The sequence below is a fragment of the Penicillium argentinense genome (genome assembly GCF_028826775.1).
Source record: "Penicillium argentinense strain IBT 30761 chromosome Unknown utg000001l_segment0_segment0, whole genome shotgun sequence".
Classification (NCBI taxonomy): domain Eukaryota; kingdom Fungi; phylum Ascomycota; class Eurotiomycetes; order Eurotiales; family Aspergillaceae; genus Penicillium; species Penicillium argentinense.
Genome location: NW_026622660.1, coordinates 880,115 through 907,371, shown reverse-complemented (window position 1 = coordinate 907,371; position 27,257 = coordinate 880,115). Strand labels below are relative to the sequence as shown.

The 27,257-nt window shown below is 51.8% G+C and overlaps 10 protein-coding genes across 10 annotated transcripts; 6 read left to right on the top strand and 4 right to left on the bottom strand.

Annotated features, from left to right (window-relative positions):
• Positions 1 to 279: 279 nt before the first annotated feature.
• Positions 280 to 2,479, top strand: N7532_000270 (uncharacterized protein; the record flags this gene model as incomplete). The annotated part of the gene is made up of 4 exons (XM_056612774.1): positions 280 to 511; positions 860 to 1,167; positions 1,224 to 1,282; positions 1,333 to 2,479. The coding sequence occupies 4 exons, from the start codon at positions 280 to 282 to the stop codon at positions 2,477 to 2,479; spliced, it is 1,746 nt and encodes a 581-aa protein (XP_056479998.1).
• Positions 2,480 to 2,756: 277 nt separating this feature from the next.
• N7532_000269 (sulfotransferase family protein) lies at positions 2,757 to 3,292 on the bottom strand (the record flags this gene model as incomplete). The annotated part of the gene is made up of 2 exons (XM_056612773.1): positions 2,757 to 3,209; positions 3,281 to 3,292. The coding sequence occupies 2 exons, from the start codon at positions 3,290 to 3,292 to the stop codon at positions 2,757 to 2,759; spliced, it is 465 nt and encodes a 154-aa protein (XP_056479997.1).
• A 952-nt stretch (positions 3,293 to 4,244) lies between these two features.
• On the top strand, positions 4,245 to 6,967 carry N7532_000268 (uncharacterized protein; the record flags this gene model as incomplete). The annotated part of the gene is made up of 3 exons (XM_056612772.1): positions 4,245 to 4,335; positions 4,387 to 4,546; positions 4,594 to 6,967. 3 exons carry the CDS (start codon positions 4,245 to 4,247, stop codon positions 6,965 to 6,967), a joined length of 2,625 nt encoding a protein of 874 aa, XP_056479996.1.
• A 1,083-nt stretch (positions 6,968 to 8,050) lies between these two features.
• On the bottom strand, positions 8,051 to 10,802 carry N7532_000267 (putative sterol glucosyltransferase; the record flags this gene model as incomplete). Its single annotated transcript, XM_056612771.1, has 7 exons — positions 8,051 to 8,253; positions 8,312 to 8,823; positions 8,883 to 9,233; positions 9,305 to 9,877; positions 9,942 to 10,437; positions 10,490 to 10,648; positions 10,703 to 10,802. 7 exons carry the CDS (start codon positions 10,800 to 10,802, stop codon positions 8,051 to 8,053), a joined length of 2,394 nt encoding a protein of 797 aa, XP_056479995.1.
• A 347-nt stretch (positions 10,803 to 11,149) lies between these two features.
• On the top strand, positions 11,150 to 12,712 carry N7532_000266 (alpha/beta hydrolase; the record flags this gene model as incomplete). The annotated part of the gene is made up of 2 exons (XM_056612770.1): positions 11,150 to 11,448; positions 11,560 to 12,712. 2 exons carry the CDS (start codon positions 11,150 to 11,152, stop codon positions 12,710 to 12,712), a joined length of 1,452 nt encoding a protein of 483 aa, XP_056479994.1.
• A 284-nt stretch (positions 12,713 to 12,996) lies between these two features.
• N7532_000265 (MDR family MFS transporter) lies at positions 12,997 to 15,074 on the bottom strand (the record flags this gene model as incomplete). Its single annotated transcript, XM_056612769.1, has 4 exons — positions 12,997 to 13,797; positions 13,857 to 14,283; positions 14,333 to 14,712; positions 14,823 to 15,074. The coding sequence occupies 4 exons, from the start codon at positions 15,072 to 15,074 to the stop codon at positions 12,997 to 12,999; spliced, it is 1,860 nt and encodes a 619-aa protein (XP_056479993.1).
• A 1,403-nt stretch (positions 15,075 to 16,477) lies between these two features.
• N7532_000264 (eukaryotic translation initiation factor 3 subunit F) lies at positions 16,478 to 17,636 on the bottom strand (the record flags this gene model as incomplete). The annotated part of the gene is made up of 3 exons (XM_056612768.1): positions 16,478 to 16,682; positions 16,773 to 17,485; positions 17,538 to 17,636. 3 exons carry the CDS (start codon positions 17,634 to 17,636, stop codon positions 16,478 to 16,480), a joined length of 1,017 nt encoding a protein of 338 aa, XP_056479992.1.
• A 213-nt stretch (positions 17,637 to 17,849) lies between these two features.
• Positions 17,850 to 20,061, top strand: N7532_000263 (UTP25 family protein; the record flags this gene model as incomplete). The annotated part of the gene is made up of 4 exons (XM_056612767.1): positions 17,850 to 17,965; positions 18,012 to 18,519; positions 18,572 to 19,120; positions 19,159 to 20,061. The coding sequence occupies 4 exons, from the start codon at positions 17,850 to 17,852 to the stop codon at positions 20,059 to 20,061; spliced, it is 2,076 nt and encodes a 691-aa protein (XP_056479991.1).
• Positions 20,062 to 20,598: 537 nt separating this feature from the next.
• On the top strand, positions 20,599 to 21,941 carry N7532_000262 (DMT family transporter; the record flags this gene model as incomplete). Its single annotated transcript, XM_056612766.1, has 2 exons — positions 20,599 to 20,946; positions 21,015 to 21,941. 2 exons carry the CDS (start codon positions 20,599 to 20,601, stop codon positions 21,939 to 21,941), a joined length of 1,275 nt encoding a protein of 424 aa, XP_056479990.1.
• A 469-nt stretch (positions 21,942 to 22,410) lies between these two features.
• Positions 22,411 to 23,610, top strand: N7532_000261 (uncharacterized protein; the record flags this gene model as incomplete). Its single annotated transcript, XM_056612765.1, has 1 exon — positions 22,411 to 23,610. One exon carries the CDS (start codon positions 22,411 to 22,413, stop codon positions 23,608 to 23,610), a length of 1,200 nt encoding a protein of 399 aa, XP_056479989.1.
• Positions 23,611 to 27,257: the final 3,647 nt, after the last annotated feature.

The window sequence follows — 27,257 nt, the reverse complement described above, 5'->3', positions numbered from 1 at the left end:
AGAGCTAGGTCGTCCTACGTTGGTCATTATGACGATCAGTGAGGAGTGCGAATTCCTACATTCAAATGACACACTCGGGATTCAACTAAGTTTGCCGATTGTTTTCGAATATCTTGGTGTAGACAAGGTTCTGGTGGATGAAGGGGCGCTGAATTTACCCGAGGCCCACTCAGTGGAGCGATGGATAAGCTGTTCACTTTGACAGGCAGATGGTCCTCAACTTCGACAGAGCACTGCGAGACCCTGGAACTTTCCGACGTCTGCAAATCTTATCTGATCATGTTTGCAAAATTGCGCGAGTCTGTGCCTGTGCTTTGGTATGGAAAGACCCCGCGCGACAACCCAGAGATTTCCACTTTTCGGAATCTTGTTCCAACGATTCTGGTCAACGACAGCGAGACCATCCTGCGCCTGTTTATGGCTACAGTCCTAGAGAAGGAAGGAATATCACGTCAATTCCCAGCCCCGCGAGCAATGCAACCTATTACTCGCAAGTGCGGCGTCGGTGCGCGTGCGTCTAAAGTGGGGTAGTGATAGCTCTCTTGAGGAGAGGAAGACATCACTTTGTTGTTATATACCCATGTATTGCTGAGCGCTGTGAGTCTCTCTCTCCCATCTGGTGGCATAATCACTCACCAACTTGGCAGGCTCATTCACAATTCGAAAAGAAAAATCGACACTCGAAACAGAACTCTTGGCATGCCAAGCAGATCAAGTGAATTCGTGATCGAACTCCAAGATTACGAAGAATGCAACATGATAAGATGCCATTCAAGCAATTTTTTCAGACTTCCTGCCATTCTCCCATGTATTTGAAAGCACACACGGCAACTGTCAGACGCAATAATGACAGATATAGCCGGACGAAGAGCGAGAACACCCCAGAACGATGGACCGAACATCGCCCAAAACGGCCTCTGGCAGCTCTTACCCTTCTTCCGGAACCCAGAAAACGTCCTTCTTTTCAAACTTGACATCTTGCTATTGACATGGACCTTTATCGCCGGTATCCTAAAGGAAATGGACCAAAGTGCAACAACTCAAGCATACGTATCGGGCATGAAAGAGTCACTCAGTCTTTATGGGAACGAGCTTGTCAATTTCAACACGTTCTTTTCTGTGGGATATGCCATCGGCCTGATTCCGGGACAAGTAATTCAGACGAAGGTACCACACCAGAATCATCCGATCAGACATAGGACGAAATTTAACAGATGAATCAGGTTCGTCCGAGCTATTTCCTCCCATTTTGTGAGATATCGTGGGGTATTCTAGTGACCTGGTTTGTACACCACTTCGAATCTTCACTTCATATGCTTATAAGTCATTCAGCATCGCCCAAGCCCCCAACGCCCAAACAGTCTACGGACTCCGCATCCTCCTCGGCCTCTTCTCAGCTGTCTTCTGGCCAACCGCCATCTCGCTAATTTTCAACTGGTATAAGCCAGCCGAACTAGCAAAGAGGGTCGCCTTTTTCAGCGTCTCTGATGCCGCGGGCGGAATGTTCATCAGTGCGCTCCAGGGAGCCCTGTATACGAACATGAACGGTGTCCATGGCATCTCGGGCTGGCAGTGGCTCTTCATCATCTCGGGTACCGTGACTATCGGTCAGGGTCTACTTGGGCTCGTGGTCATACCTGACACGCCTGCCCTGAGTCGTGCGCTATGGCTTACAGCGAAGGAAAAGCGAATCGCACAAGAGCGCATGGATAGCTTTGGGGCAAATACGTCGAAGATTATTCCTGTGAGAGTTTTGAAGGATAAGTTACGGAAATTGGTAACTCACCCGGTGACCTACTTCTTTCTTTTTTCGTTTGCCTTGTCCGCCTGGGCTAGTCGGGCTAATTCTTACTTCCCACTCTACCTGGAAGGATTGGAAGATGAGTCGGGGAATCTTCGCTTCAGCACCTACCAGGTTAACATCATCCCGATCGGGGGCTACGCGCTACAGATTGTCAGTAATCTCGGCCTGAATGCATTGTCTGATTGGAAGCAATGGCGCTGGCAGATCAGTATTGCGCCGCCCTTTTTGCTGGGTATTGTGCTGAGTGTTTTGTCTGCTTGGCCGTCGGACTACAAGGTCATTCTTGTGTTTTATTTCTTGACGTATGCGACGAATGCGGGAAGTCCGTCGCTTTTGGCTTGGATGGCGGAGTTGTTGAGGAAGGAGCCGGAGGCACGCTCGATTCTTGTTGCGCTTACGGTTACTATTGTTTATGTTGGTCATGCTACGATTCCTTTGAGGGTGTGGCGGACGGCGGACTCGCCGAGGTATCCGATTGGGTTTCCTCTAGCGACTGCTTTTACGTTTTCGTCTGTTGTTGTGCAGGTTGGGATGCTTTGGTGGCAGCGGCGGTATTATCGGGATGAGGAGGAGGTTTACTCTTCGTTTGTTGCGGATGGGGAGTTTGCTAAACCCTCTGATGGGAACGCACATACAAAAGATAAGGGGCCAAGTACAGTCATATCAGAGGCATGAGTACTAACCCAAAGGAACCAAGGAATCCGAACCCTCTCATCTGAAAACGTTCATTGCTATGTTCGTGGGAGTGTGATGTGCTGTCGCCTTCCTTTATGCTTTCCATCAGCAGATTTATCATCATATTTTGCCCATAGTTCAATTCTCTTCACCTATTGAAATCTCGAAAACAAATTCAAGCTCGTCTATACAAAAAACACCTTAGTCCAACAACCCCCACCGGAACCTCATACAAAAACACCCTCCAAGCCAACCTCACCTTCTCACCAAATCAACTCTACTCATTCAAAGGCGGAAATGGCACACGCGGAACCTCCTTCCCAAGAACCTCACACAACGAGCCCCCACCCTCCTCAAGCCTGAATTTCAACAACCTCTCGCTCAGCCTAACCCTCCTCACAAGCTCATAATGCTCGCGATACTTCGCCCGATTCTTAACCCACGCTTCCTCCACACTCTCAATCCCCGTCCACCCCGCAAATGTTGACTTATGCACCTTCCCAATCGGATGCCCGAAGAACCGGTCGATATGATAGATGAGGGTGACGAGCGGATCAAACGGGATTTTGAGATACCCGCTCATCCAGATGGTACACCACTCCTCGATATCGCGCTCGACAAGCACGACTTTTGCTTTGGGGTATGCTTCGATGAGGTCTTCTGCGGAAACGATGGCTAGTGGGGGGGTCAGATGAGACGGCGCCGAAAGAGTGGAGGAGTTGGTAGAATTCTGCGCGGCCAAATTTGGGACCGGCTGAGAAGAATATTCGATTTATTGCTTCTTGCCACATTTAGACGGACCCGAATTGGCATGACATGAATTGCGTTGAGTGCCAGTAGGGGATGCTGAGGGTTTCGAGCGCGCTGCATATTGCTGTTCCCCCAGGAGTTTGAATATGGATTTTACTACGGTATGAGGTGATAGACGAGCAGGTTGTGTCGATCCGGTTGAAGCCTAGACAGAGGCATTTCCTTGCCGCGGGGTGAGTCGAAGTTCATGGGGCGGAAGTACTCTGGGTGTCTTTCTTGGACTGTTGCGATTTGTATAGACAAAGTTGTTTGTGATCAGATTCACTCTTCTAAGGTAGATTGTATGGAGGTATTATACCAGGCAGTGGAATACTAGGGCTTACAAACGCGTCAGCACAGATTCTCTAAATGATTTGGGTTCCGTTTACGCCTTTTGCTAGACACCTCAATGCTATGGACGCCAAAGGGGCCAAATTACCAAGCTTTGACTAAACCGGATGTGGATATCGAGATACAGGAGGGTTCGAAATCAGATTCACCACTTGCACATAGAGTTCCTGGGAGCTTCGTGGCTCACAAAGCTGTGGGCCTCATGAAAGTGCGGTTGGAAAGACGAAGCGCATCATGCTCTGTGCTCTCAATTATGGCAATCACAAACCGTAATCTGGTGATTCTCGGAATGTGCGCTTGAAATCGTAGGGTAGCTGTATATAGCCTCTTTGGGAGATAAGGTTAAAGCGTTTGATGTGGAATTTTGGCTGGTTATCGTGGGGCCTCGTTGGATTTGACGAGTCTGGGTCGGGTCGAGCCGTTCCTAGGAACAATGCTTAGCCCCATATGATCGACAGGCTACCACTTGGAGAGTCGTGCGTGTGGGTTGAAATGCACAGGTAATTTCCTGGCTTAGCGCTTTGGAATCACATGATGATGAGGCTGAGGGATGCCCCTCTTTCAACTCGTGGGAGTCTAGCAAGGATCCTTCTCATGAATCACTCACGAGGCACTTTATTTCATCATGACATCCGTATCTTTTGGTAACAACAATCGTGGACTCCAGGTTGGTCATAGCAGTGGCTCGATCCACGCCGAAATTCATCTGCCGCCGGGTAAGACAGAAAACCCGACCAAGACCAAGACCGCCTGACTAATAGCCGCAGCTCCTTTAGAGCGACCAGAAACTCCGCCGAATCCTCTATCAACAGTCCCATTCGCACGCGATCCAGGCTTCGTCTGTCGTAGGACCCTGCTTCAGTCGATTCACGAGAAAAGTTCGATCCCAGGGTCGAGAATAGCCCTGGTCGGCCTAGGCGGTGTCGGGTAAGCGTGAAGCGACCAGTTCGTGGCCCGCTGCTCACAAGTGAAAGGAAATCGCAACTTGCCATCGAATACTCGTATCTGAGCCGATTAGAGTCACCAGAGACATGGGTTTTGTGGGTCCACGCAAGCAACGAGGCCCGGTTCGAGCAAAGTTTTCGGGATATCGCAGACCAGCTCAAGATCGCCTGTCGTCAGGATCCCAAAGTGAACGTTTTCAAACTAGTCGAGAACTGGCTCCGAGACGAGAAGAAAGGGAAATGGATTTGTATCCTTGACAATGCAGATGATGGAAAGTTCCTTTGTTCGCTTCCGGCGGCAGGGAAGGGAGCCTCGATGCAAGAGCCACCAAACGCCTCAACGAAACCTCTTTTCGAATACATTCCCAGATGTCGGAATGGATCTTTAATTATCACAAGTCGAAGCAGAGAGGCTGCGCTCAGGATGGTCAAACATAAGGACCTCATTGAAGTTAACCCGATGGCAAGGTCCGAGGCACTAGAGCTTCTTCAGAAGGCGCTTGATCAACCCGAGGAAAGCCAAGAAAGCCAACAGTTAGTAGAAGAGCTTGAGTTTATGCCGCTTGCAATAGCCCAGGCCGCGGGATATATTCGAAATCGGGGCCCCCGCTATTCAGTATCACAATACCTGAAAGACTTTCAGAAGAGTGATCGTGAAGCGATAAAGCTTCTCAAAGAAGAGTCGGGTCACCTTGACCGGGATTGGGAAGCAAAGAACTCAATTCTATTGACTTGGCAAATATCGTTCGATTATATTCGCCAGGAGAAGCCATCAGCAGCGGAACTACTTTCTCTTATGAGCTTTTTCGATCGACAAGGGATACCGGAGAGCGTTATCCGCCGCCAGCCACCCGCAAGCTGCACCTCAAGGACAGAACTTTTCGACGATTCTAGTGACGGGGAGACATCCGAATCCGACGGAAGTACGGAATTTGAAAATGATGTCATCACTTTACGGAATTACTCATTCATATCTGTCAACGAGAATGGCACTTCCTTCGCTATGCATCGACTAGTGCAACTGACTACGCGCGCATGGCTAAAATCTCATGCACAAACAGAACGATGGAAGGAAAGATTTGTCGACAATATATACGAAGAGTTCCCTACGGGTGACTATGAGAATTGGGGGAAGTGCCGGTCTCTCTATCCTCACGTTCGGTCAGCGATGTCACAGCGGCCAGAGTCACGAGAGTCTCTATTGAGATGGGCCACGTTACTTTATAAAGGTGCATGGTATGCGTCAAAAAGCGGGCATATTACGGATGTGAGGGAAATGGCATCGAAATCGCGTAGGTATAGAATGAAACTGCTAGGTGCGGAGGATGAAGAGGCCCTTGCGAGTACTGCGATGTTGGCTGAAGCCTGTTCATTAGAGGGCCGATGGGAGGAGGCGGAACAGCTCGACGTGCAGGTCATGGAGACGAGCAAGGCGAAGCTCGGCGTGGACCATCCCGACACGCTGATGAGTATGTCCAACCTGGCATCGACATATCGGAACCAGGGCCGATGGGAGGAGGCGGAACAGCTCAGCTTGCAGGTCATGGAGACGAGCAAGACGAAGCTCGGCGTGGACCATCCCGACATGCTGATGAGTATGTCCAACCTGGCATCGACGTATCAGAACCAGGGCCGATGGGAGGAGGCCGAACAGCTCAACTTGCAGGTCATGGAGACGAGCAAGACGAAGCTCGGCATGGACCATCCCGACACGCTGACGAGTATGTCTAACGTGGCATTGACATATCAGAACCAGGGCCGATGGGAGGAGGCCGAACAGCTCAACTTGCAGGTCATGGAGACTCGCAAGTCGAAGCTCGGCGTGGACCATCCCGACACGCTGATGAGTATGTCCAGCCTGGCATCGACGTATTGGAACCAGGGCCGATGGGAGGAGGCCGAACAGCTTGACGTGCAGGTCATGGAGACTCGCAAGACGAAGCTCGGCGTGGACCATCCCTCTACGCTGATGAGTATGTCCAACCTGGCATCGACGTATTGGAACCAGGACCGATTGGAGGAGGCGGAACAGCTCAACTTGCAGGTCATAGAGACGAGCAAGACGAAGCTCGGCGTGGACCATCCCGACACGCTAACGAGTATGTCCAACCTGGCAACGACGTATTGGAACCAGGGCCGATGGGAGGAGGCGGAACAGCTCAACTTGCAGGTCATGGAGACGAGCAAGACGAAGCTCGGCGTGGACCATCCTGACACGCTGACGAGTATGGCCAATCTCGCTTTCACCTGGAAATCTTCAGGGTATAATATCCAAGCCCTCGAGTTACTGCGAGATTGCCTGACCAAGCAGAAGCAAATACTTGGGCTTAATCATTACGAGACCATATCCAGTTCTCAAGCTTTGCTGGAGTGGGAAACAGAGATCTTGGATATTGGTAGGTAGATGAGCGAGATACTTGTATACACTCTCTTTCCTTCGTTGTAGACATAGCTTCGTGGTGTAATTATATAAAGTAATTCTTTGATGAGCTTGCCGTTATTATTCTGGCTGAAGTCACCAAGACTGTGATGGTAGGTGTGAGCGTATTCACAGTCAGGATATTTCGAGTAATTTATTCAACTGCTTATCACGTGGATTTGTGTTTCAATACGATTCAAATCTTCAAAATAGGCCTGAGCTAAGGAAAGCTTAGCGTGTTTCAGAATAGAGTTCGAGAAAGAATCTCTGTGTGCAAGTTGTGAATCTGATTTCGAACCATCCTGTAAGAAGCGCTTTCTTAGACAAATAATTCAAATTAACATCAAATGTTACCTTAGAGTTATTACTGGGTGTGTTTAGTAATAGAAACCCAAAAGAATGGAATACAATACTAGCCAGCCTGAGCATACGCAAGCCAAGACAACTTAATCCATCTTCTTCACCAAAGATCCCCAAGATCGTCCAATCCTAGGAAGGTGCATTAATCGACCTAGAATTGACTCGCGTTTTCAACTCAGCTACAAACATGTGGGCTGGAACTAAGATATAATGCGGCTCTGAATGCGGTACCTCCTTAGTCGCAATGGAATGGAAACGAAGAATCAACAAGATTTCATCGGAATGCATGTGTTGATCTGGAATGTAAGGTATACATCTGATCATCGCAACATAATCATCCCATCTTTGCTTGGGATCACATACCTTGGGAAGCCCAATCCCTCACTCAGTTTTCAGTCATACATCAGATAAAACACCCCACCTCCACTACGCCCCCAAGCGCCTCAAAAAAAAAAAAAAAAAAAAAAAAAAAAAAAGAGAGAACTTTGGAAAACAGCGAGGTAGTCCGACGACAACCGAATCGCAATGCGCAAGTCATGTAAATCTATGTGCTTCCACCTATTCATCGCATCTACCCTGGTATCGGGAGTTCATTACTACACATACCTAAACTGTATTTGTCATTGAGGTTGAATGTGGAGGCATACGTAAATGGTGAATCATTATTCATTTCGCTGCCACGCTATCCTGCATGAAATGTGTGCTGTGCTACGCCCCCATCGAGCTCAAAAGAATCTCAAAAACCTGCAAAATCTCCTCCTGCTCCTCGCTGGACAACCCCATCCGATGCGCATCCGCATACCCCTCCCTCATCCTCGCCAAAACAATTTCCTTCGGCGTCTTGGTCCGAAACGCACCCTCGATACTCTTCGAGATACCATGGAATGGGTACGCCATAAGTCCGATCCCCGCTGGAACAAATTAGCCTCAACCCACCGAACCCTCACCAAAGAGAAAGAGGGAACTTACCCGAAGGCATCTTAGTAGCCATCCCCAAAGCCCCCCTCGTCAACCCCCGAATCGCCCCGTCTCTCCCCCCATCCAGCGCACCCCTAATCGGCTCCGTAATCATCCCCGCCACGCCACCGGCCATCCCACCAACGAAATTCTTCCCTCCAACCGCGATGCCAGATTTCCAACCCGAGACATGTCCGTACTCTTTCGGTTTCTCGCCATACAGCTGCGGTGCCCGCCGAAAGCCCTCTGCGGCTGCGTGGGGGATGTCGACTATTACGCCGCGGAGATATGTGCCGGAGAATTTGCCGAAGGATTTTAGACTGGCGCTGGCCATGTTGGAGGCTGTTTGGAAGGGGTCATTTGACTCGGGGCTGGAACGGCTGCGTTTGAATTCTTTGTACGGGTTGTAGAACATTTCGCCCGTTGACTTTGCCATGTTTGTGCCTGTTCCGGCTGCTGCGCTGAGGACGCCGGTCAACGGGTCCCAGCGGCGGTTGTAAATTAGGATAGGGTTTGGGGGGTAGCTTTAGATCGTTTGCATTGGGTTAGCATCATGTTTTCTGGAGTTGGTGGTTGGACTTACCACTTGATATGCTGCGCCTCAATTCGATTATGTTCGATCAAGACATTGGCCGCTGTCTTGGAGAGGATAAGTGGGTTTTTAGCTTTCGTGTATTTCCACACAGCCACCTGGTCAGGCATAATACTGCAGCGCATTCGCTCGAGCGGGAGATGCCGATGGAATGAATCCACGGCCGCCGTCACGCCCGCATCAGCCTGCATTTTGATAGCGATTTCCTGCGCTGCGTTCGCTGCTTCGGGCGTGAGACAGAATTGGATTGCGGAGGCGAGTAATTCGGCGTCGAGGGAGGCGTGCGGGATTGGGTTTGGGCCCGCGCCTGCCTTTGCGACCATGTTGCCCCAAAATGGTTGACTACAGCATATTTAGAATGAAAAAAAAAAAAAAAAAAAAAAAAGGTGAAGGTGAGAAGAGGGTAAGCGTACTCGCCAAAAAAAGGAACAATTGTCGTCGGCTTTCCATTCAATAACCCGCAAGCAGTCGTCCCCGCACCACCATGATGTACGACCGCCGAGACGCGCTGGAAAAGCCAGCCGTGCGGACAGTCGCCGATGTAGTAGATGTTCTCATCTGGTCGTCCGGCTAGCTCGCTCCAGCCTTTTGAGACGATGGCTCGCACGCCGGACATGGAGACTGCATCTAAAATAGTGTTGATTAACTTTTGCGGGTCGTCGACGACGATGCTGCCGAAGCCGATGTAGACGGGTGGTGGACCAGCGGCGAGAAATTGCACTAGGTCGGGTGGGGGTGTGTAGTCTGGTGTATCGGCGAAGAAGAAGCCGACCACGTCTGTTATCATAATGGTTAGTTGTGAGTTGTAAAGAGTGTTGGGTGTCCTACCGATATGAGAAGGCCAGTCTCGGGGTCGTGGTATTAAGGCCGGTGACCAGCAGTATGTGAAGGGGATTTCGAGTGCTTCTGCTAGGCAAGGTCCTTCTGTTGCAGGCACTGAGGCGAGGTCAATCGAGGAGCGGAATTTATTAATTACATCCCCGAGCCTGCCGTCTGATAGTTAGCGTCGTCTCTCTATCATCATTATCATCATTATCAAGAGGTACATACCCCTGCCAAGTCAACCACTCAACAATCCCATACGAAACCCAATTCGCAGTAGTGGTATTCATAACCTCCCGATTCAACTCCTCGCCCAAATTCGCCAACGGATGCGGAAACGCCCGCGTCGTGCTCCACGGCATCGTAAACATCAAATGCACGGGTATCCCCAGCGCCTGCGCACAATGCACATGAGCAAAACTGGGCGGGTTGGCAATAATTGCGTCAGCGACGAACGGCTCGCCCGTCTCCGGATCGTCTTCAATACAGCTCTTCCAGCACCCCTCCAACATCTCTGCCACCATTACCTGCTTCTTCTTGATCTCACCGTCGCGCACGGTCTTCATTTGCGGGATCAAACCTGGGTTCTTCACCATGTACGCCATCAGTGCGGCGGGGTCCCCGCCTATCGGGAAGAATTCTAGATAGGAGTTGCGCACGAACGAGGCGAAGACGCCGTGTGTGGCTATTCGGACTCGGTGACCATGTCGTTGGAGGGCGTTGCCTAGGGCGATAAAAGGCTGAACGTCGCCTCTGCTGCCGACTATTTGGATTACGATGTTGAGTTTCAAGTCGCAGGTTGGTTTGGGGGTTGTTGATGGGAGTTCTGGGGGTTCTGGGGGTTCTGGGAACGGGTGCTCCTTTTTCTTCGCGCTCGGCGATTTGCGCGAGCGATTTGGCGAGTTTGGATTTGAGGTTCACGTCGATGCGGCCATCTGTTCCGCGTTAATTCTTTTCATCCTGTCTCTTTCTTTCAAGTGATCACTGACTATGGACATCGCCCAACTCGGCTGTCACTTGAGGGTCGACATAGGGCGTGTATGGCGGGGGACTGTCGCCCTCGCGGTCGGGGGCTTTCTCTTTCTCCATTTTGACGATGGAGGGAATCAGTGCTGCATCCGCTTGTTCAGAGCGATCTCATATATGGGGTTAGCTTGTGCAACTGTTGACGCCGTGGCGACTCTCACCCCGCGATGCGCCCGCTCCGCAGCTGTGTTCAGCCACAGCGATGACCCAATAACCACAAGCTAAAGAGATGAGCAGCGCGCTCTCCACAGTCTCGTCCAACGGTCGCCGCGCATTTCGTTAATCAGCCTGTGTTGCGGTGGCGAGCGGGCCGTGCAGCGACGATCGCCTTTTCCTCTTCGAGAAGATGGGGGGTGTTGAGGAGGGAAGTGTGGCGGTGCGGGTGGACTCCGTTTTACCCAAGCATTGGGATGTTATGCCGTTTCCCCTCCATCCCCCCCCAGGCTCTTGCCATGGCCGTGATCCGCAATGACGCGAATCTCCCCAAAGACCTCTCGCTGCCGGCGGGCGCAGAGAATAAGCGCCGTCTACTCCTGATTTATATCCATGGCTTCATGGGCTCCGAGGCTAGCTTCCAGGACCTCCCCGCGCATGTCCATGAGCTTCTCTCCGGGCTGCTGGGCGAGTCGCATGTTGTTTACACGAGGATTTATCCGCGGTATAAATCGCATGGGGAGATTCAGTCGGCGGTGGAACAATTCAGTGCGTGGTAGGTCATCCTTCCATCCTTTCATTCATGTTGATGTGTTGATGAGGCCGGCCCGACCCGCCTTTGTATCAACCCCAATCTGGTAACAATGTACTGACACCATGAATGCAGGCTAAAACCTCACGAAGCACCAGACCTCGACATAATCCTACTCGGCCATAGCCTAGGCGGGATCGTCGCCGCAGATGTCGCGCTGCTGCGGAGACATCAGATCCTAGGCCTGGTGAACTACGATGTCCCGTTCTTGGGCCTACACCCGCGTGTCGTGCCAACGGGGATTTTGAGCTCAATGCCAAAGAAAGACGTCGCGCCCGAAGAGAAATTGGCCGGCGAGCAGGAATCGCTCGGCATGGAGCCGGCGTATAAGGTGCAACCGGAGCCGGATCCGAATTTCGATCGGCCCTGGAGGAATGATGTCCGTCTTGCGAATCGGGGGTTCTTTAAGAATGTTATGCACTTTGTTCAGAAAAATACGGATAATCTGGCCCGCTCGGTTTTTGATCGCGTGGTGTCCTCGGCCAAGTTTGCCGGGTGTGTGAATAATTATTCGGAGCTTAGGAGGCGGTATCGGGAGATTATGGAGTTAGAGAAGGAGGGTAAGGAGAGGGTGAGGTTTATGAATTATTATACTGCTAGTACTGGGAGGAGAAAGCCTGTGAAGGAGGATGAGGAGAAGAAGGATGGGAAAGATGAGGAGGCTGAGAAAGAGGTGAAGGTTGAAGAGTCCCCCTCACAATCGACAACGCCAACTCCCGAAGACTCAATAGAGAAACTGCATATCTCTAAGCCCAGCGGCAAAGACGCAACACCGCAGCCATCGCCAACATCGCAAGAGCCATCGACAGCTTCAGCTACAGCAACCCCCTCACCACCCGAACTGCCCCCAAAAAAGCCCACACCACCACCCCTCCCAGAACGAAACCTCCCAATACCAGACCAAACCACACCAGAAACCTCAAGCCTGCACCTCTCAGAAAGCACCTCAGAATCTGGCATTAGCCTCGAGACCACCGAAAGCGGCGGAGAGAAGGAGCAAAAACTGCGCAAATTCATCCTCCTACCAAAGAACCACTGGAAATACCACGACAACGCGCACTGGACGCCCGTGCTAATGGAGGATATGGATGAAGTCGAGGCGCACCAGTCGATGTTTATACCTTCTGGTGCGAATTATGATCATCTGGTTGGTGATACGGTGGGGTTGATTGAGAGCTGGGTGCAGGCTGATTTGAGTGCGAGGGTTTTACAGGAAGGTCTGGATTAGCCCACTGCCCCCTGGGGATGGCACTAGGTTGTATATACTACGCGTGGTGTGGTGCACCGGGTATTAGTCGGGGTAGACCACTAGCAGCATGATCAGTGCGTGATAACGAATAACGATCATAAGTTTCAGATTTTTTTATTGAAAAGTCTATATCTAATAATCTCATAAAATGATAAAAAAAAAAAACCAAAAAAAGCTATATCCATACATGCACGCCATGAGCCCTCTCTAAATACGAAGGTAGGTATAAAAGACCGTTAACTCTAATTTAATTCTTAAGAGGGCTAAACCCAGCCCCCATTTCCAGGCGCCGGTGCAGCACCAAGAGTACTAAGCCGTCCACCATGCGGCCCACCCATACCAATCGAACTCATGCGGATAGTCCGTCTCCTGGCCAGCGCAGCTTCCGACTGCTGAATCTGCGGCGAAGGCGTCTCTTGCTTCTCGGCTGGCGTCTCCGGTTGCTCCTTGATGGACAACCACTCCATGAAAATGGGTCCGAGGATGGAGATACTTCCCGTCGCGACAGCGACGTAAAATGTCTGCATGACGGCGTCATTGTACGCGAACATGATGGGCGGAAGTAGGCTTTTTGGGACTGTGTTGCGGAAACCGGTTGCGCCGCCTTCGAGGACGAGGGCTGCATTTGATTTTGAGAGGGAGGAGAGGAGGTTGGTCATGAGACTATTTTGGAAGACGCTTTCGGCGACGGAGAGGAAGACTGTTCCGGCCAGTGTTTGGACGAATGTTAGGATTGAGGTGGCGATTGCCATGTCATCGGAGTGGACGGCGACTTGGGAGACGAGCATCACGTTTTGGCAACCGAAACCGACGCCTGCGGCGAGTAAAACTTGGTAGCCGAACCATTGCGGCATGCCTGAGTCGACATTTAGGGTTGTGAGCAAGCCGGCGGCGATGGAGGTAAGGACTGATGAGATGAGGACGAGGGGCGTGTAGTAGCCAATTACGGAGGCGAGGCCGCCGGCTATGATGGCGAAGATTACGATGCCGATTAGACTGGGGAGGTTGTCGATGCCAGATTGGGTGGCGGTTACGCCTTTGATGGCTTGGAACCAAATGGGGAGCTGCGGTGGGGTTGTTAATGAAGATAATAAAGGGGGATTTGGGGCGAGGGGTGACAAACGTAGTATGCGACGACGAACATCGGTGCTGAGATACAGCAGGCGAACCAGGCAGCACCAAAAACGCTTCGGTTCTTCATGAGGCGGACGGGGACGGTGGCGCGGTCCTTTTGCCAATATTGGATTCCGAGAAAGGCGATGAACAGGACAACGAAGAGCACCATCAGGGCGATGATGCGGCCGCTCTTCCAGGGGTATGTCGAGCCACCCCACTGCAGGGCGAGTAGAAGACAAATAATCGATGGGATCATGGTGAGAGTGCCGGGCAGGTCGAAATGCTGGATTTGCTCTTTCCATGGCAGGTGCTGAACATTCGCCGTCCGAGTCGGCATGAGAGTGAGAATGGCAATGGCAGTGACAGCGCCGAGAGGTAAATTAATCCAGAAGCACCAGCGCCAGGTCAGTTTATCTGTAAAAGCACCGCCCAGGCTGCGATGGAATTAGTTTCTGCAATGCCGGCGGGATACGGGATACTCACATTGGACCAGCCACACTGGCGACGGCGTGCATACTCGACAGAATCCCGATATAAACCGGACGAATGCGCAGCGGAACGGTGTTGGCGATGATGATAATCGCACCAGAAAACAAACCCGCGGCGCCCAGGCCTGCAATTGCACGGCCGATGATGAGAGAGACCGAATTCGGCGCGAGGGCACAGATCAGCGAGCCGATCTCGAAAATGGCCAGGCCACACAGAAACACCCATTTCGCGGAGTAGAAGGTGTACAGCTTGCCGAATAGCAGTTGCACAGTGCAGTTAGTAAAGAGGTACGCACTCCCGTACCAGCCGACATCATCCAGAGAATTAAATGCATTGGTAATTTTGGGAATCGCCGTAGCGAGGATCGTCCCGTCCTGTGCAAGCTAAGGTTAGCGACTAGTGACGGGGAGACGCGCGAAGGAAGGGAGGAGATGTTCCGCGACAACCAGCGGGAGAGCATCGCGACACTTTTGGGCACACTCACCAGGGACAAACAGAGCATAGCCAGGCATAATGCGATCGTCAACGGCACCAGCTTCAAATAAGAGACCTCTTCAGTAGATTTGCCGCGCTCGGTGGGGGTGGGATCTAGCGCGTCCTCCGCTAAGATGGGCTTGGTGTCGTAGTCCAGGGGTTCAAAGTGACGGTGCGAGTCCATATGCTGAAGCTCCAGGTCCTCTTCTTCTGGCGGGTCCAGAAACGTATGCATGGTGTCGGATTCGACTAGACGAGCCATTGTGCGCAGGACATCGATGTCAGATAAGTAGGATGTAAAAGGCTATGTCCGAGGGGACTGGAGATCGCGCGACCTCGAATTTTCCTGGCTATCCCTTAATCCACTTATGATACGTGCTGAAATTCGGGGTTGGCAACGCCATCTCGTTGGTGCAGATGACCCACAAGGGGTTCATCGCATGCCGCGGGCCCGTGGACGCGAGCTGAGTCTGTGGTGATCGGCGATCGGATGGAATGCGTCGATTATGCTGGAATAATAAACTCTTGCGAGAGGTGTCAATTTATGTCTGCTTGCTTTTGCCTGTCATGATACCTCCGGTGCCATTTTTGTCTGGTTGTGTACGATTCCATTCTATGTCGCTATCTGAAGAACCGAGTGGGTCGGACCCTGATTGCTTATTTCCGCCTTCGCTCGCGTTAGATCGGACTGCACGTATGCAGGCACCTAGATACGCTGCAGGACATTGCGCGTCGCGTTATGTGAAGAGCGAGAGAATCTATCGTCAGATGCCTCGATGCATTCCCAGAGGTCGCCCGGCTTGGAGGTGTGGAAACGTTCCCGGTTTGCGTTTGGGATCGTCATCTCCACCACTTTGCGACCCCTTGGCTTTCCCTTGGTTTCACGACTGCGGGTGTGACACGACAGTGTCGTGTGGAGTTGTCAGAAAAATTGATGCACACTCTAAGTGCTCAGCAGACTGGTCGACAGCCTCAATCCGTGATGTCAATACGGAGACTGCAAGTTTGGGGGAGGTGAGACTCAAAAAGAGGGTGGCTCTACCGGGGTTGGCGTAGGACGGATTGGCGGTCGGGCGGGAGCGGACTTAGTAAGACACAACACTACGCAGAATGGTAAGTATAGGATTAGATACCCTTGGGCATAGAATAGTTTAGGGTAGTGAGTGTACGCAGTGCAGTAGTACTGATCTGATAATGCCCTATCTCTCAGGTAGATCTACGCGAGCAGAGTCTAACATATATGTCCATTTCGTCATAACTAAACGCCGCTCAGTACTTACTAGATGCGACTTCATGAACCGGTCAACCCGGGTTTCTTGACTTTGACTTGACAGGGCAGCTCTCCCTGCGCGCTGCTCGCTGCTCTCGAGGACACTCGTAGGAGCTCCGTCCCGTCTCCCCTCCCAGCAAGCCAAGACTCCAATGCGCCATTTTTCGCAGGACTGCAACAACAGTCTGCAAGACAGAATGCGGAGGAAAGAAGTTTTGGTGCCCGAAGATGAATTGCCTCTCGCAAAGGGATGGAGAGAGACATTGGAAAATAAAAGGGAAAAAAAAAATGTAGATAGAACAAACAGATAGAAAATAGGAAGGAGACATAAAACATCAACGGGCAAGGTGTAGCTTCGCAAGAATTCACGTCATGCATCATTTCGAGAGAACCATCTATGCGCGAGCCTCCTCGGGAGCGCGGTCCTGACGGGGACGACCGCCCTTGCCACCGCGCTGGTTGCGCTGGCCCTCGGCACCGGTCGACTCGCCGCCGCCCAGGGTGAGCTGGGCAGTGGCTAGTCGGTTGGACAGCTCCATCTGTGTGCGGATGGTGTTGGCCAGGTAGGAAACGACCAGGACGTCCTGGATGTGGTTGTTGCTGGAGGATGTTAGTTAAGAGTCATTCATTATCAGCAGGGAACAGCATAGATCAGATGGTTGAGTCATCTGATCCATGTGGTGCACATACAAGTCCTTCTCAATATCGGCAGGCTCCACCTTGGGCGCAAGAGCCAGAGCGTTCAGCAGGAACTGACCCATGGCAGTCGAAGCAGGGGCCTCCTCGTCAATCACCGACTCCACATAACGCGACACACGGTCAATCATGGCCAGAACCTCCTCAATGGCACGCTCCAGAGCCTCAACATCCGTGGCAATGCTAGTCGATCGCTCCTCGGTATCCTTGGCGTTGGCAATGGCCTCCAGACCGCTCTTGTCGGCCTCGCCGTATCGCAGCTCGTACGGAACGGGAATGAAAGCGGCGCTATCGGCGGCGCGCTCGGCGGTCACACCAACAGGCGCAGAGATATAAGCGCGAGTCTCGAGGTCCTTGCCGGCTTCGGTGGACACAGTCAGGTGGACGGCGGGGTGGGGCCAGGTACCGTCGCCCTGGCCGCTGTAGAAGTTCTGGATCAAAGCAGAGAAGGTGTTGAGCTCAGAGGCAGTGGCGTACCAGCCGACCAGCACCTCGCGCGGGTTGGCCTTGAGGTGCAGGGCCAGCATCTGCTTGTGATACTCCATATCGACCTCGACCTGGTCCTCGGCCTCGGAGTGGCCCACGGCAAAGGCGGAGCGCACTTCGACCTCACCTCCATCCTCGGATCGTGTTCCCAGCAGAGTTCCAATGACCCGTTCCTGGTCGGCGTTGCGGCGGAGCGAGTGGTCGAGGATGGCGAAGACAGCCTAGACAATCGATTAGGACGAATTTTCCCCTCTTTGTGTTCGGCAAACGCACCTGCGGCTGGATGACCACATTCAAGGGGGCAGTGGTCGGGGCGGTTCCCACGGAGACGGGGCCCAGAGGGCGGGCGAGGTGCAGGAAGGAGTCGGCCATGGTGGGATGGTGGGAGGATGTGGTTGAGGTGGCCTAGCAGATCTGGAAGTTCAAGTTGCAAAGCGCTTCGGAGGGACAATTTTTCCTTTGCGGGTGGAGTTCCGCCCGACGCCTTTGTGTGCGGCAATTTTCGCGCTAAGATAAGATAACAATTTTCACCTCAACTCAGGAACTTCCATCCAGCTACATTGACTACTACACATTTGATTGACAATGCCCCCTCCCCGAAGCGGTTCTTCCAGAGGTCGTGGCCGTGGTCGCGGTCGCGGTGGCCGTGGCCGCGGTGGCTTCCGGCGAAACTTTGACTCGTCGCGATTGCACGATGTGGAGTGAGTTGCACCACCATATTTCTCAGGATAGAGCTAACAGTCACAGCTCGGACGAGTCCTCTGGTGAAGATGCTCCTGTTGAAGAGGTCGAGGAGGATACTGTCATGGATGACGATGTGTCTTCGAGCAGCGACGAAGAAGAGCAGACGGGACGCCCATACAATGAATTGCTGCAGCTGCTGCAAGCAGACTCCGACAAAGGACCCGATCGCAAGAGGAGAAAGATTGCCAATGATGCCAAGGTGGCTGTAGAGGAGGAGGAAGAAGAAGAAGAAGAAGAAAAAGAAAGTGACGATGACGCTCTTCAAGATCAGGCTCCGTCCGACGACGAAGAGGAGGATGTCGACGAGGACGAGGATGCTGTCGGTCCATTTGAAAAGCATTTCAACCTGCCCGATGGGTCTGATATTCCCAAGAAGATTGAGCAGATCCAGGCCAACAAATGGGCGAGTGCAAAGAAAGAAGTCGATGGATTGCGTCTGGTGCACTCGGTCCCGGACATGGGAGAGGCTGCTTCGTTACTGCTGGCGATGAAGAGCACAGCCAACCTAAAGGTATTACACCACTTTTTATAGCGTTTTCATCACAATACTGACAATCGTCCAGCTCAAAAACAAACTCAAGCCCCGTGTCGCCGATCTTCTACCCACCATCCGCGGTCCCGCCCAACACCTTGCCCCGTATGTCTTCGACTACCAGGATCTCCTCTTCGGCTCGCGGACGACCGACACCGCGCAGACGATGCGCGACATTGCGGCTCTACACACTGTCAATCACCTGATCAAGACCCGCGATCAAGTCCTCAAGAACAATGCTCGTCTCGCCAAGGACCCCGACACCGACATCGAGTGCCGTGACCAGGGCTTCACCCGGCCCAAGGTCCTCTATATCCTTCCAACCCGTCAAGCCTGTGTGCGCGTTGTCGATGCCATCACCCGATTCTACCAGGCCGAGCAACACGAAAATAAGAAGCGGTTCCTCGATACTTTTTCATCGCCTGACGACGAGAGCTGGGAGAACAAGACCGAGGACTTCCGCGAGCTCTTCGGCGGCAACGACGACGACATGTTCCGAATGGGACTGAAATTCACCCGCAAGACCGTCAAGTACTTTTCGCAATTCTACAACTCGGATGTTATCCTCGCCTCCCCCTGGGTCTCCGAACGATCATGGACCAAGCAGACGCCAAAAAGCGCGACCACGACTTCCTCTCCTCAATCGAGGTCGTCGTCGTCGACCACGCCGACGCTCTGCTGATGCAAAACTGGGACCACATCACCTTCATCTTCCAGCACCTGAACCAACAACCAAAGGAAGCCCACGGTTGCGACTTCAGCCGCGTCCGCAACTGGTATCTGGATAACCAAGCTCGGCACATCCGCCAGACAATCGTGCTCGCCTCCTTCATCACGCCCGAGATCAACTCGCTCTTCTCTCAACACATGCAAAACACCTCTGGTCGGACCAAAATCACCCCCACGCACGCCGGCGCCATCACCGAGCTCCCGCTCCCGGTCTCCGTCAAACAAACCTTCTCCCGCATCGACAGCCTCTCCCCACAAAAGGACCCTGACGCCCGCTTCAAGCACTTCACCACGACCATCCTGTCCAGTCTGGTCAAAAACATCACGGGCCGCGGCAAAGGCGGCGCGGGAACCCTGATCTTCATCCCGTCGTACCTGGACTTCGTCCGCGTGCGCAACCACTTCGCCACCTCGGCGCAAACGACGAACGTCTCCTTCGGCGCGATCTCCGAGTACACCGAGCCGCGCGATGTGTCACGCGCCCGCAGCCACTTCATGACGGGCCGACATTCGGTGCTGCTGTACACGGAGCGGGCGCACCATTTCCGCCGCACGCAGATCCGCGGCGTGCGCCGCGTCGTCATGTATGGATTGCCCGAAAACCCGGTCTTTTATCAGGAGATTGTGGGATTCCTGGGTCTAGATCCTGCGGCTATTGTTGAGGCGGCGGAGGGAGGTGTGCGCGCGCTGTTTAGTAAATGGGATGCGTTGAAGTTGGAGCGTGTTGTTGGTTCGCAAAGGGTAGGGAATATGTTGAGGGAGAAGGGGGGTGATACGTTCACGTTTGTATAGTAGTTTTTCTAGGAAAGCATTGAGCGTTTTCATTGCATTCTACATCGGACCTACCTTAGGGGTAACTAATGGAAGGTGGAATGGATGTGCATAGCTCCTTCCTGGATGCAGTACTTCTGACTCCGCAGCGATCTGTCGATCAGTCAGATGAAGCCATGTCGGATACAAGTCCGTCGTCAGCTGCGTACATAGCTGAGCAGGCAACCATACATTAGATTCTAGTTACATTATTCAGCCAGATTCATATGAACAGTTCACTAGTCGAGTTGTGAGTAATTACCCTCGTAGAATGACTTGCTATACACTACACTAGTGAAGTGAGGGTAGAGCGGTCAGTCCCGCGCGTCATGCTCCGCATCATTTTTTTCCTTCTTCACGGTCCGCCTATGTCACCCCCCTTCACTCCAGTCTTTCAGGTCTCCAATTCTCATTTTTATTTCCTTTCTACATCATACACTAGAGGATAGAGGCACCCACTCATACACCATTCCATCCCACTGGCACATAGACCACCTTACGACTCGAGGCAAAATCACCATGCGAGACCCGCCCCACTCCGATCACCACCAATCCACCCAGGAAGAAGCAGACAAAGATGTCACTGCCAGTGTCCAGGGTGAACACCCCGACGCACCCCTCCCGACACCCTACCGCGACGACCCCGACTCACTAGCAGAGTACGAACCCCGACCCATCTCTGACGACGACGATGAATATGACTCCGCCGAATCCGCACGCCCACGCACGAAATGGGCCGCTTCAGCCCGCATCTTCTGGCTCCGGAATAAAGGCATGTTCCTCGTCCTGCTAGCGCAGATGTTCGGCGCAAGCATGAATGTTATGACCCAGATTTTGGAAATTCATAGTTCGATGCATCCATTCCAGGTAACCACCCTTGTCTCCAATCCTAAGATTTTATTTTATGGATGGTTTGTGCTGATTTTACTGGCTAGGTCCTCTTCGCTAGAATGTCCATCACAGCAGTAGCAAGCTATATCTACATGTATCTCTTCAAAACACCACACCCACTCGGCACGCGTCCAGTCCTGGGGCTGTTGTTGCTCCGCGCAACAAGCGGGTTCATGGGCGTGTACGGCCTATACTATTCAGTCCAATACCTTCCCCTCTCCGAGGCAACGGTCATCACCTTCCTCGCGCCGATTATTACATGCTACGCCTGCTCGCTGCTCATCCCTGGCGAGACGTTCTCAAGGCGGCAGCAGGTTGCTGCGGTTATTTCGCTGGGGGGTGTTTTTCTTATTGCGAGACCTTTCTCCTCCTCCAGCAACGAGGTCAAGGGGGAAGGGAAAGAATCCCCCTCCGACACAGACGCCTACCACCACATCCTCGCGACAATCGTCGCGAGTCTAGGCGTCCTCGGCGCAGCAGGCGCATACACCTCTATCCGGATGATCGGTAAACGCGCACACCCGCTCGTCTCGGTAACGTACTTTTCCTCCGTGACGACGGTGATATCTGCAGCGGCGATGGCATTGATTCCGGGTGTTCCGTTCCGGGTTCCGAGCACCGGGTTGGAGTGGTTGTTGTTGACCGGATTGGGGGTTTGCGGGTTCTTGCTGCAGTTTTTGTTAACGGCGGGTTTGGCGTATGTGCCCCCGAAACATTTAGCCCGGACAGGGCAGGGGTCTAGAGCGACGAGTATGGCGTATACGCAGGTTGTTTTTGCGCTTTTTTATGATAAGGTTGTTTGGGGGACAACGCTTTCGGTGTACGGATGGGTTGGCTCTGGCCTGATTCTTGTTTGTGCGGTTTACGTGGTGCTTGCGCAGGAGGGGGGGAGGTCTGTGTCGTCTCCTGCAGAGAGTGCGAGGGAGAGGCATCGTAATGCGAAGAGGGATGACGAGGAGGCGCGGGTGTAGCTGCATGGGAATATGCATCTCTTTAGTCTATAGTATATATATAATGTAGAGTAGAGCGGAGCAGAGTGCTCCTCTCGGTACCTCCGACGTCATAGCGTTGCAGCCGTCCGGGATCGCCCGAGCATCGCCATTGGTTTGCACATGAATTCACCAATAATTCGAAAGCAGTGGGGTGTCGAATGTCCGGGTGCAGCGACCTCAAGAGTACACAAAGAGTAAAAGTGTTTCGGTGACGGTTGGTACGAGTAGAGAGGGTGGACTTTATAAGCCCACTCGCCCCGGTTTAAAGTGGATTTCCCCAGATTTTCCTTCTTTTTTACTCTTTCCATCGCTCGCATGATCACTCTCTTATCCTAGTACTACCCACAGCCATAAGTACTCAGGCCAAGTACTTGTAGTCGATACTCCCTTGAGTATACGACTAGGGTATACCACTCTCTGCTATACCATCTCCGCTGGACACTGCAGAATGCGCCACTTCGACGCCTGGGTCGTCCGCGACCCCTACTCCATCTGGCACTACTACTCCACCGGCCGTCGCTGGCAAGATACCGTCCGCGACCTCATTCACGAGCGCGCCATCTGCTCGCCCCTGCAGTTGCCGGACGCCAAATCCGCCACAGCCCTGCCCAAGGGCACCCGCAATGCCCCTCCTCCTACACCTCCAGATACGAAGAAGGCTGCTGTCGGCGAAATCGACCTCACAACAATCCATTCACAACAAAGCCTTCTCCTCTCCCTTCCGCCCGAAATTCGCCAAATAATCTGGTCCTACGTCTTCGGTGCCTCAACCCTGCACCTCGTCCAATTCAAGAATAAAATCCGCCACATCCGCTGTGATTCTGACAACCCCTCCCTCACCCACCACCGCCACTGCTGCCCCCTCACGCCTGCCCGTTGGCGTATCTACGACGGCCGTCTCCCGGGACACAGCGATAGTCTGCTGTATCCACACACGCACGAACACCTACCGGACAATATAAGCGATGCGAGCACCGCCCTGCTTAGGACTTGCAAGGCCGTCTACGCCGAGGCGGCGGATACACTCTACCACGCCTCAACATTCGACGTCGACGACCTATACACATTCATCGCATTCGCACAGAGCCTCTCCCCGCACGCCCTCCGTTCCCTCCGTAAATTAACGGTACAGTGGAGTCCCGTCTGGACGCCGCTCGCGGGGCAAGATCACAAAGGATCGATATACGCACATACGCACAGCGACGCGCTCTGGACGCGGTTCTGGGCGACGGTTGCCTCCTTGCCTTCACTTGAAGAGTTGAAGCTCTCGATTGATCTGGGTCGGTTCACGGGGACGATTACCGGTGGCGGGGCGGTCGTCGTTTCGGGGCAGAGACTTCCGCTGCTTCTTTCGGAGCCCTGGGTTCTGCCCCTGCTGAATGTTAGGGGCTTGAGGGAGTTTGAGATGGCTGTTACGGCGCGCTGTGATCTTGTTGCGAAGGGGGTTGTGGAGCCTGAGCTTGTGCGTAATGCGGGCGTGCTGAGGGATCAGCTTAGGGCTGTTATGACTACCCATGAGAGGACTCCGCTGGGCGAGATTGAGGGGCTGGGCGTGGAGGGCGTTAGGAGTTTACTGAGCGGGTTGAGGGAGTTGCTTGGGGAGAGGAGGGTGAAGAGGGGGGTTAGGTTGGCGATTACGGCGGAGTAGGTTGGTTGGGTTTTTTGTGGTGGATTTGGCGAGATACCCTTGTATTGCATATAGATTAGATATTTTTGGACTTTTCCTGAATATGACAAAGAACTGCACTCTGCCTTTCTCTATTCAACCAAGAGCCCCTCCAAGGGTTGAAATCCATGTGTCATGCAACTGTTCGATAAGGGCATAAAGAATGTTCAAGAAAAGCGACACTTGGCAAAGGTTTTTTTTTTTTTTTTTTCGCTTGCATAGGAGTGGTGGTGCACCCCCTTCAGAACCGGCAGCCTCTTTTTTTGGGGTGAATTTTCCTTGTGTGCCTTGTCACGGTTGGTAATGACCATATGGTTTTCCCTTTGAAGGTCAGCTGGAATGGAACCGGGTTTCCTACTGCTGGGATACGAGTCCCATTCCCTAGTGGCTTGAATCACTGCAAAGCTCTATGGCTGGAAAGAGTTGCTGATCTCTATCTCTGCTCAGGACACCTGGATACAGGTACTACCCAAAAGTCTTTGGGTATTTGCGTATTCGGTTCTGAGAATTTCGAATATCTCTTCAATTACTTTCGAGCGAGGTTCTTATTGTGCCCTTAATTCAATGGGATCTCTTCATATAGAAGGTGCAATACGAGGCTGTCGCTTGAGGATATAATTGGGGGATCTTCAGATAATCGGAATCAGATCCGCGAATATTAAGATTAGTTCATCGCAAATTCTCATTTGAAAAATAATTGCAGATTTCTCTATATTTTGGTACCCAGGACACTCAGTGAACGATGCTACACGAGTCATCTTAGATATTTGCGGACCTGACCCTGAGGGTTTTGAATATCTCTTCAATTTATCTTCACGGTTTTCGGTTATTGTGCCCTTTACTCAACGGCAAGATCCCTCGACATAGAAAGAGGCAATAACTGAAAACTTTGAGGATGAGAGTTGAATAGATCTTCGTATAATCTGAATCAGATCCGCGAACATCAAGATTGATTCTTTGCACTTCCTCATTCGGACAGGATCGCTGCACCAGTGTGCTTCCTTTCATGTTTTGGTACATGGCGCACCCGGTGAAGGTCCATGGATGTTACTGGAATCAGCTTGGGTAGCCGGCCTGATTCTGAGGACTTTATATCAGTTCAATTGCCATCTTGCGAAGTCTCGTGTTGTGCCCTTCACTCAATGATGATGTTTTCCATTATGGAAGAAGCAATACGAGGCTTTGGGGTTGGGTGGGTGGGGGGGTGGTTTCCGCGGGGGTAATGGAATGGATCTTCAAATAATCGGTATTAGACCTGCGAACATCAACGTTGAGACGAGTAGTTTTATCCTATCGCGGATTCATCTATATTATGTTTTGTCGCGACTGGAAAGTATATTCAATTTCCAATTGTTTCAAAGGATGAGTGTCGTTTCTTGATCAATCATACAACCGAAGAGCATAGAATAAAGGTGTAGGGTCTGAGCTTCGAGTGAACACTGTCAGATTCGTGAACGCTACCACTGCATTCCATCTCATGCTATTCCTATCCAGAAAATATCATTACTGTTCATAACTCATTTCATATCCCCTCATTTCCGCAATTGACATATCATCGCGAGCTATCAAGATCAATGCCATTCCTACTTGGATCCATTCTAATTGGCCAGTAGCACGATATATCTTAACAGTTAAGCAAAAAGGACAACGAGCCAAAAAAATGTTGAGATGGGCTACGACGAAGCACTGAATATAGAATGAGGGCCTGCTAGACAAATCGATCTTATGAATTGGCAGAACTTTGACTTGACTGTATTATGTTGTCTACGTGCGATTCTGGGGGTATTTATCCCTGAACGGGCGGCAAGCTCCTGACAGTAGTAAATCCCTCATAATCGGTCTCGATCGGGGTTCTTCCATTAAGATCTCCCGAATGTAGAATATAATGGTGGCAAGAGAGCTTGACGCGTATATCAAGCTTAGTGCCTCCGGTTTCCCTGGACAGGCATGCCGACAGAGGTTGGGAATGAGGCATCAATCCGGTGCCTTATCCTGGAACCTCAACCAAAAAAAAAAACATGAAAACAACATAAAAGACACAATCATGAGAAAAATAAATAAAAAGGAAAAATATTCAAATAATGGAACGAAAACATCAAACAAGAAAAAACATTTAAAGCATAAAAAATAAAAACATACAACAGCAGGGATTCGCATGTGGTCACCCACCATACTACTAACCTGTCGGCGTGTGGCTTTCGCTAGAATGGCCACAGCCCCCTGGCATGAATCAAAGCCGATCAGGACGGATGGTTTTTATTCGGGTTCAGTCGAAGACAATTGGGCCGCAGTGGAAATAGATGGTTGGAACCACGGCAAAGCACTGCTCTTTGATAAGTTGTGCAAGGACCCAGATGTCTCTGTTGTTGACATCGAGGACCTTGCGTCGGGCGAGCTTAGACCACACGGTCTAAGATATTCATACAGTGGCGAGTTCACAAGCGAGCAAACAGCACCCGAACACGCTCACCATGATCACAACGGCCACTGGCAAGGAAACCGTCATTACCTATACAAATTGGACTTTTTAGTCCGACAGAGATAATACCTATTATAAGTTGGGCTTTTTCCAGAACACTCCTTCCCTCTGTACTTCTCAAAAGTCGCGAACTAATAAGAAACTGCTGTCAATGGCCGTAAACGCTTGTGGCTGACGTGGCTCCTTATTTCCTTATCCAGGTCTGCGCTTTATGCACTTTTACAGCCCCAAATTGTTATGTATGAAATGAACTAGTGGACTTATCAAAAACCCAACCAAGCGAGATTCGCGAGGCATCAAATAAAATACGATTAAGGGTAGTCCTTACCATGATTACTGGATAGTTTCACGTTCAAGTTTTCAGTACAGTGCGTCCCGAAACTAGTGCGACCACCCACACTCTTCGCCCCTGAGGCAAGATACACTAGCCTATATTGAGAGTTATTCCGAACCCCCCCCCTGCAAGTTGCGTATGTATTGCTTCCATTGCTTCGTCAGTACATTACACAAAGTTTCGGGCACGTAATTTGTAAATTCACATCTAATCAAGTATGGCTCCAAAGCTAGCTCCTTCCAAGCATGAGCCTATCTACTGTGACGAGCGCTGCCGCACGATGTGGCCCTGAAACGATAACAAAGCTGAAAAAAAAGAGCAGCAGAGTTTAGTGATAATACGATGAAATTTGAATGGAGGTTTGGGTTTGCTAGGGACCGGAAAAATTACACGCATGTGTAAGACAGGAGGAAAACAGGACCCGCATTTCAAATGACAGCTGACTGTAAAAGGACAATGCAACAGCCAATGAGCGTCAAAATGGCCGGGATACGTTGTCGTGCGGTTGTCGCGTACTGTCTGCGGAGGGCTCGTAGGGGATAGCACTGGTGACGCGCGCCCGAAGGTCACATGATGAAAGGCGGGCCGCCCCTTTCTCACTTGAGTGTCAAAACAACGCCGTTGCCTTGCACACCAGTCACAGTTTATATCAACCTGGTCATGGCTTCGGATTATCACTATGGCCCCAATGCCGGGATCCAGATAGGAATTAACCATGGACCTATCACGGCAGACTTCCATTCGCCCCAGCGACAGATGATTTATCAACGTGACGGATTTCCCACCGTGAGGCACGATGAATACACCATTGCTTGG